Source organism: Haliotis rufescens, unplaced genomic scaffold (assembly GCF_023055435.1).
Source record: "Haliotis rufescens isolate VD_foot unplaced genomic scaffold, xgHalRufe1.0.p SCAF_141, whole genome shotgun sequence".
NCBI lineage: Eukaryota > Metazoa > Mollusca > Gastropoda > Lepetellida > Haliotidae > Haliotis > Haliotis rufescens.
In genome coordinates, this window is record NW_025963826.1 from 323,403 (window position 1) to 333,304 (window position 9,902).

Here is a 9,902-nt window from a genome sequence, read left to right on the forward strand (position 1 = left end):
TGTAACAAAGAGTGAGTAAATGACGCTGACAGATCGAGGCTTATTATCAGAGCACATTTTAGCAATGAAGAAACACCAACGGACCAACATGGATTGCGTTTGCAATTCTGCCCATCTAAAATGTGCAGGCCACTTGCCAACCTTGTCCCATCAAAGCAGACATGTTACACACACTTGGTTAAAGAAACAACACAATTTGGCAGGATGAACGTGGCTACACATGGTTCACCCTTGGTATAGGAACTTCCTGGTTGTTTCCAATAGATTTGTCAGCCACAACCATACGGCTTAATCTAATCTGACGTCTGTCTTCTGTTTCCACCGAAGACTTCCAAGCACTTAGGATCTGTTGGTGTCAGGTTAAACTAAATTGAAGTACCAGCACATTTTATTATGATCTCAGCCTTGGAACAGGACATACAAGGATGGATTATGGGTTCGAAAGCTTGAAGATTATTAGCATCAATAGAAAGACCCAGGAAATGCGTGTACCCTTGAATGTTGATGTTACCGGAAACATGTTTGGGAATCATGTGGAGATGTAAACGTTTTATGTATCATATACTGTCACAGTTGTGTAGTAGAGTGATATTTGAAGCTTATGACATATTTAATGGAAGTCTTTGTCATTATAGTTATTGTTGTCAGAGGGTAATGTAGCTTAACATTGTTTTGTAAAAGTGAAATATAAAGTATAAGGTTTAAAACAGTATCATTACATGTTGTACTTGTGGTTATTATTTTCGGTAATTTTGTGGTTTGGTCATAATTGCAATAATGTTGACAATTAGTTATATTTTTTCACTATGTATCACTATTCATCATCTTCAGTTGAACTATGCCTTTGCCTAGACCACGGAGGCAGTCATTGTTGTCAGAGGGTAATGTAGCTTAACATTGTTTTGTAAAAGTGAAATATAAAGTATAAGGTTTAAAACAGTATCATTACATGTTGTACTTGTGGTTATTATTTTCGGTAATTTTGTGGTTTGGTCATAATTGCAATAATGTTGACAATTAGTTATATTTTTTCACTATGTATCACTATTCATCATCTTCAGTTGAACTATGCCTTTGCCTAGACCACGGAGGCAGTCGTGATCCAACCACAAATATTTTCAACTAGAAGAGTTATAATTAGCTGTGAACACGCTGGCTAGGATAACACATAATAAATTCATGTTTGGACCTTGTGCAAGAAAGGGAATGCTTGCCGGGATCTTATATGTTGATAAAGGATTCCTGTCAGGCTTCCTTTGTTCGATGTGAAGGTGACCTTGAACCCTAATGTGGATCACTCAATGTAAATAAGACTACGAACCCATACCTTCTTCCTATGCACTATTATTGGCGTGAGTGTATGTGGTTACTAGGTAGCCAAGGTTGTTCTGATTACACTTAAACTCACCCTTATTAACAAAAATGCAAACCAGTTGTGATCCAAATCTCAAAGAATATTTTACGTGTCTTTACTGTTTTTCTGTTCCTAAATAATCATGTGCTTTTAACACCTAAAGGGTTCTACATATCATTTCTTTTATGATGTGATTTTAAAATTCGATTTTAGAAATGTTTATAAACTAGTTGACAAAAGAAAGTATACACCCATATTTGGTGGTGTAAAAATGAAACAAACACAAGAAAATTATTCGATGGTGATGTATTTGAGACGGGTATCAACCACAGTTGTGTTTTGGACATTATGTTTGCAGTATTTTAGCGACTGTTAAGGTTTTGATAACATTAGTAAATTGTTGGTCAAGCGTATACTTTCGTTTGCCCAGCAGTTTATATTCCAATACAAATGAATTATTTTGCTGATCCTTAGCTGATGCAGTTTCAAAAGTGGGAACACTGGTTTACACAAGAGCAAACCATACTCCACTATTAACGACCACTGGGGCGGTCCGGTAGCCTAGAGATTAAAGCGTTTGCTCGTCACAGCGAAGAACCGGGTTCGATTCCCGACATGGGTACAATGTGTGAAGACCATTTCTGGTGTCCCCTGCCATGATATTGCTGGAATATTGCTAAAAGCGGCATAAACCAAACTCACTCACTCACTCACTAACGACTTCTGGCTACCGAACAAACTGTCAGTTAGCAATGTAATCTCACATCTGTTTTCTTTCTACCCTGAAGAATTCAAAGCAACAAGGACCTGTAAGTGTCAAATTTCGAATGAATTTCATTAGCAGCGCCTTTGATCTAAGCCTTGAAACAGGACACATGGATAATGGCCTAAGAGCCTGTAGATGATCAGCGATAACATGTTAGGAGATGAATAGTTGTGTGTTGTGGCCTGTTCTTATTACACGGAAACATCAGTTCTATAGCTGGTGGAGATGTTTAGCTCTCATTTGCAGCGTGTCACGTTTCGTCGTGGTTGGATGCGAGATCAAAGGAACGACGTTGCTTCTAATTCAATGTAGACTAGGCAACAAGGGACGCCCCTTACAGTTACACACTGATGTTTTAACTAGTGCAGTCAGTAACAGGCACATATAGAAAAAAATGTTTTAATCTCTTTCAACTGATGACAAAGCAACCCTCATATCTCAAGAAGCAGTATATTTGTCAAGTAGTTTCCTTGCAGGTCTATCTAGATGTTTGTATCGTTTTTTTGTGAAGACGGGCAGCCTACTTGGGAAATCATTTGAATGTCACGATTGTCCATGATCGATTCCACAAATGTCTGGTATCCTCGGCCCCGCCATGATGTTAATGGATTATTGCTAAAAGGCTTCATAAGACCATACTCAGTCACTCACTCTGACACAGAATAAAAAGTATTTCAGTTCTACAGCAGATATCTACAAAAAGAAAACAGGAAAAGTAGGCATATTGGATGTTTGACCCTTTTTCTCAATCCACCTGTTGTACCAATGACACCACACCTTGGTTTGCCTTTTAACAGTGTCGTATGCTTCCAAATCAAGTGTCTTTTTGGAAATTATAGAATTCTGCAAACAAAGAAAAACACTTTCCTCACACTAGAACATTGATTATTGGAACGTCTATTCCATGTTGGTACAAAGTAATCAAGCTGCCTGTTCCTTGTCAGCCTGAAACACGTCTCAAGCACCAGTTCAAATTAATCGAGTAACACCTCTGAACAATTCAGCGGCCTAGTCGATAGCACCGTCTGTTTTTGTTGCTGGGTCCTTCATGTCTTTAGAACTGTGAGTAGACCATGAATATAACGACATGGTGTTGGCATGACTTCTTCTCTATTGATAATCAAAATAAACATGCTTAACAAACTCAACGCCTGTCAAGAAGACTTTTTTAAACGATTCTGTTGAAGTTGGAGCTTTCTTGCAGTTGAAGTATTTTGCTTTTTTTTATGTAAATTCTAAAACTTTGTAATGTCAGAAAACACGTTTTAGTAATTATCCATTTATTAACCAAATTGCATTTTTGGAAAATAATATTTTGGTAATGCTTTGTACACAAATCTTCGCCACGTTTGCAGCGTATGGTTACTGCCAAAAAAGGTTGCAACTAATCCTATCCATGAACTTTATGTATACCGTATGGATGTATATCAGTTTATAACTTATTTCAATTGTCTGTCATGGTCAAAGATGGTGTTATCATTTGGTCACTCCAAGTTTCTTGCAGTGGGATAGTGATGGATAGCCTTGTGGTTAAAGCCTTCCTTCGTCACCTGGGTTCATTTCTTTCCTAGGGTCTCCTCAGTGATCTTGCTTGAATAGTGATTAAATATTCAACCCCATCTGAGTAAGTGAGTAATGTTTTACGGTGCTTTAAACAGTTATAACACAGCGTGTTAGCTGGATTGGGGAGGAAAGCCTGAAGTGATTCAGGTCTTAAACATTTACCACATTGGTGAAACCCGCGAGCACTGGCATGGAGCAGGCAAACCTAGAAACATTATCAGCATGAATCTGGAATTCGATCACGATCAGAGGTTTCTGGTACGCCTAAGGGAGGCAACTCTGAGGATGAAATTGGGTCTCCTCAGATGACAGGATCAGAACAAATTGAGTTGGATCTAACGTTATGCTGAACAGTATTCCTGTTATACTACGATGTCTACATGTAAGCTTATTATGAGAGGAAACCCCAGGTCGCTGTGCAGAGTTGCCTCCCTTCAGCAAGCCAGAAACCTATGATTGTGGGTTCAAATCCCGGTTCGCCCTTATTTTTTATAGGTTTGTCAGCACCATATATGTGCTCCTGGGTTTCACCGAAGTGGTAAACGTCTTGGACCTGTATCACTTCGGGCTTTCCTCCAAAATTAAGCTGACACGCCGCAATATAACTGGAATGCTGTTAAAAGGGGCGTAAACCCATCTCACTCTCTGTAACACAGAGATGATTCTCTCTTATCCTCCGTTCTATGAGCTGTCATAAACACTACATGATCATCGTAAACTTTCAAACGCATAATGACTATCTAATACACACCTATTTTTAAGGATCAGACGGTCCCCTCGCCCAATTACTATTAAGAATGCTTCTTAGAACCTTGTCTTCCCCGCGAGTTAATCAGGTGTTCACCATCCTCTTCAGTTATGGAAACGTCCATGTGAACCCTGCACTACTGTCTGTCTAACGAGGCAGGCGCAGAGATGATAAAAGTTACCCCAAAGGATAAATCAGGAATTACTGTGGAAATGATTTCCCGTCAGACTTTGACCGCTATTATTTCAAACTGTCAGAGCAACACATGGGATGCTCCGGGGCATCATAACCAATTCTGACGAGTGTTTGATAAAACAATAACAGCGTCATTTCGAAAGGTCAAGCTTGTAAACTCTGTTATTTAAGAGTAGGTTTTATCTCCTATTCACTAAGGTATTTTTCAGGCTTCTATGAGACTACTTACTATTTGATTCACAGGCTACAATTTATCAGCTTTGTGTCTGACGGATGTGCAAAGAGACACATGCGGGTGAAGTTTTCTCCTGAGATGAACACAACGAACACTGGCATAGTTCTGACAGATCAATGATTAAAATCGGAGAAATGGAACTAACCACTAGCAGTAAAGGGGCGCAACTCTTCCCTGAAAATAGTGATGCCTTAGAACTATGGTTTCCCGTGTCGCCTTTGTCACAGAAATCGATGGTTGTTAATGAATTGTGTAACAACAGCGTGTGATCCCATCCTTTAGACAGGACATATAAGGTTTCATTGAGATCACTTCATGGTAAATTACTTCCGTTTAATATCAAAGAGCATTGTTGATTGCACACAACAAACTCTAGTTTGAGGATTTGTGTTTACAAAAATGAGTTTGTGTGTGTGTGAACATTGCAAAAACAGTTTGCCAACTAGTTTGTGTCCGTTATATAGCTGCAATATAGCTGAGTGTGGCGTTTAAGAACGAACAAACAAATTTACTTTTGCATTTAAATTTGGGATTCAACATGTAAAAATGCACCTACAAAAGAGTTGACTTAATTGTAATACATATTAATGCTAATGTATGTGATAAAGAGGTATTGTTAGTAATAGAATATACATTGCGAGTAGCAACTATTCATACACATGTTTTTGTCAAATTTCTTTTCCAATCCGGTACAGTACAAATGTTACCTGAAATTTCAGTCGTGGATTGGCAAAACAACACCAGCAGTTTCTTGTGAAAGTTACTTTACTCATAGTAAACCACAGGTAAAGTAAATGGCCAGGTTGTCGCAGTGAATGTTTCAGTCGAAGTCGGTGGTATTAATGAGTCCTGCTCACATTTTGCCATAATTTTGTTATGAAAAATTAAATGTATACTGGGAGAGGGATGGTTATGGTAGACATTACATGAGCATCTATACACCTGATCTATGACATCTTCTTATTTCACCGACTTAATAAAATACCAGTACCATGATCGACACAATGAGGGAATATAACCAATGACGCACTATAAACTTCCTTCGGATTTTAGGAACTCTTCTGTTGCTCCTGGACCAAATTAGTAAGTAGTCGCAGTGAGCGTAGTAACCATTGCTTGAACATCATTCCGTCTTGCAACTCATTCTGTGAGACATATTTGGTGAATATTTTACTTATGCAAATAAGTGTGGCCAGAATTCACTCAAACCATTTCAATGAACAAAAAACCTGCCATTTTATTCACCAGTTTCTCCAAAAAAGACTGAAAGCATAGTACTCTCTTTCATTGTACTGACAGACAGTGGTTCCTAATTTTGCTTCCATCAAATGTCTAGTCAATAAGTGGGTGTTTTCCATTGAATGTTATCAGACACTCAAAGCCATGTTTTCACCTCTTTCGCACGGAGTAATTACCTCCGAGTTTCGCATGTTAGTTCCAAGCACGTTTGGAGAGCCATTTCAGATTAATGGAGCATCACTTCGGAGAACTGAGCTATTGAAGGATAAACAGATGATAGCCATGTCTGGGAAAACAACGAGATTATTATTTGCTTTATTGTATATGTGCTCAGGGCACAGTCGCACGAATTCATGCTTCGATAACCAATGCTGGTGTAATGTGATTGTCTTGACACACAGGTCCATAGCTGTCAAAGATGATTCGCAAACAAATTTCTCAGCCATTCGCGATTTGCTTAATGAATGTAAAATGTGAGTATTTGAATTCTTGTCTGAAATTCATTACCACACGGAAACCCCTCAAGTGTTGTTATTAAAATTTAGTAAATTAATAATGGAGTGGAAACTATATTTGTTTGTTTGGCAATATACCAGCTAATTGCATCCAGCCTCTAAATAATCGACGAAACATCATGATGTGGAAATTAACGGAAGGAGTATTTCAATCGTATAAAGATATCATCCTTGGTTTTTGTCTGTGATTGGTCATTCTCAGGGCAATAGTTATGAAATTTAATATTTGCCTTCAGCAACAGATAACCTATTGAGAACGGACCACACTACGATTGCTAAGTTGGTAGCTACTTCCTGCTTACAAAGACATGTCAGTAAACTGTGAAAAAACCCGTGTGTGTTGTTATCGGTTGTGTGAAGAAGGCTACAACAGCTTGATGTGTCAAATGTCTTGAGGCCTGTTTGCCGTACCGATGTTGAATGCACTTGTTTCATCGATTATTCCACTGTGGGATGCTGAGCCTCTGAGGGACATATTCGTTTAACTTTTTAATACAAGATGCATGGACTGAACTTCTCGTACGATACATGGTAGGCTTTTTAAGCGTTTTTTTTTTTTTTTTTCGAGAACAGCTGTCGGAAATGCTTTAAAAGTTTACTTCCGAACTCCGACCATACCGTCAACACTATCGATCTAATAACAGCATTACAGCTCGGCATTAAGCGGTTTAAACAAGGACTGGTCGGCTCGGAGTCAGTATACTGTGTCTGAGTGGGGTATTTATGTTAAACTGTGGCATGGTATCTCATTTGGCTAGCACTATAAATCGGCATCAGCCGGACTAGTACAAGCAGCATGGAGTAACATGGAGCTGTGTGATGAATGTACCTGATTACCAAGATGAAGTGAGTTTGTTTTTACAGAAAACGTTTAAAATAATATAACACATGTAAAAATTATACTGACATCAGTGTTGTATTACAATCACATAGACGTGATATAAAGACATAGAATGGTACAATTTACTCCCTCAATATGTCAAATATTTAAAGATACTCCAAACAAATACAGAAACAAAATGTCAAATATCTCGTGTTTTACAACCGGTGTCACTTTGTACAAATACAATCATTCAACAGATACACATTCTGCTTGTTTGATTTATTTTTCAAAACTGAACATCACTCAAAATATCAAACTAATAGTTCTTGTCAAGAACACGATTCAGTCAAGTAACGTTTCGTGTACAACAATAAATACCCGCACACGGAAATAGATTATGAAGACGTGAAAGTAAAAGTATGGTTGTATTTACTCCTTAATTTCTTTAACACAAACCTGTTTTTGAGAACGTTGAATAATGATATGTGTCTTCTTACAAATTCTAGAAATATGCATCTGCCGCCTGAACGTATCTTTAAATCATATGACTACATGACGATACAATGCATGGTATATGAGTGTGATTAAATTATTTTGTGAAATGCCATGATAATTGTCAGTGACGCATCACTTCTAAAGCTGATCCGGGGTAACATCGGTCTTCAGCAATCCATACTTGCCGTAAAAGGCGACTATTCTTGTCGTAAGAGGCGACTAACGGGATCGGGTGGCCAGGCTAGCGCTCACTAACTTGTTTGATGCATACACAATACCAGCAGTGTCTGATGACAGTTACTTTTCAGAAAGTAAACAACAGGCAACGAAAATAGCCACGTCGACTTATGGTAGACACTGCTGACATTTAGCTGAATATCTGACGAAATACCTTTATGTTTATTTTCATGAAAATTAAAGGTCTACTAGTTGTCTTCCACACAGAGGGAAAAAATTGGCAGGTTTAACAAATATTCTTGGGTCATACGGTGACCTTCATCTCTGATGGTTCTGGAAGACATTACATGCTTATCCATTTTAGGGCACCTGTTCTCTGACACTTTGTGACATTCTATAGACTTAATGAAACACGTTTTAATGCATATATGTGTGTGTGTGTGTGTGTGTGTGTGTGTGTGTGTGTGTGTGTGTGTGTGTGTGTGTGTGTGAGTGATTGGATACACTTGTTCGGTTTCGTGACTTAATTCTTTGCGTGTCATTCAACAGTGTGTCTCTGAACAGTACTTTTGCGGCAAGGCATGGCAACGAAATCCCGAAGTCATACATGTGTTAAATGCTAACCACTTTTTGTGAATCTAGAAGGAGTTCGTCCTGGCCAATGCACCCCTGAAAACCTGCTATAATAACTTACTGGTTTACTTCAACAAAGAAAAATAATATAAAAGTGACACTTGAAACGATCGTGATTTGTTTATTTTTGAAAGGGCTACTTGTTGCGGACAAGACTATTCACAAGGATTCGCTGAAACCAATTCAATGTAAGAATGAAACGCTGCAAATCTCTTCACCTACTTCCCCAATAGAGAAGAAACGCAAAGAACTCTCTCACATCCATACATTGCACTGACAGATCTACCTTCCTAACTGGATTTCGATCATGTGACAAGCTGGATGTAGAAGATAGAAAGTCCAACGTAGAAAATAGAAAGTCCAACGAAGAAGATGGGAAGTCCAACGTAGAAGATAGAAAGTCCAACATAGAAGATAGAAAGTCCAACGTAGAAGAAAGAAAGTCCTAAGTAGAAGATAGAAAGTCCAACGTAGAAGAAAGAAAGTCCAACGTAGAAGATAGAGAGTGCTACGTAGAAGATAGAAATTCCTACATAGAAGATGGAAATTCCAACGTAGAAGATAGTAAGTCCTACGTAGAAGATGGAAAGTCCAACATAGAAGATAGAAAGTCCTACGTAGAAGATGGAAAGTCCAACGTAGAAGATAGAGAGTGCTACGTAGAAGATAGAAAGTCCTGCGTAGAAGATGGAAAGTCCAACGTAGAAGAAAGAAAGTCCTACGTAGAAGATGGAAAGTCCAACGTAGAAGATAGAAAGTCCTACGTAGAAGATGGAAAGTCCAACGTAGAAGATAGAAAGTCATACAAGAACTGGCCGCCTCATAGTCAATATAATGTGTCTGGGTGAGGTAAAAAAAAAACGGGCATAATTTTACATTGAACAACCATGCCTTATTCAACATCAGGTCTGTAATTTGTAACAAATCAAACAAGGTGATCAGTCTGTGACAATCAGATTATATGATAAAAAAAAATTTAAGTTTCACCATGCACAAATACATTAACCGAATGCGCAGTGGGTGTGACACAGCTAACATATTGTGTCTCATTGTATCCTGCTTGCACAGTTTGTTCATGTTTACATCATTCATGCAGCTGAATATCATTGAATGTGGAAACAGTCACTCACGAATAAGTGACAGAGCTGTGACAGTGAAA

General features: G+C 38.3%; 1 protein-coding gene across 1 annotated transcript in view; it reads left to right on the forward strand.

Moving 5' to 3' along the window:
• LOC124140808 (uncharacterized protein DDB_G0290685-like) overlaps window positions 1-9,591 on the forward strand; it is an 82,899-nt gene extending 73,308 nt beyond the window's left edge. Inside the window, exon 3 of the mRNA XM_046508583.1 lies at window positions 9,218-9,591. Within this exon, the coding sequence (XP_046364539.1) occupies window positions 9,218-9,591 (374 nt within the window). The remainder of the gene's footprint in view (window positions 1-9,217) is intronic.
• Window positions 9,592-9,902: the final 311 nt, after the last annotated feature.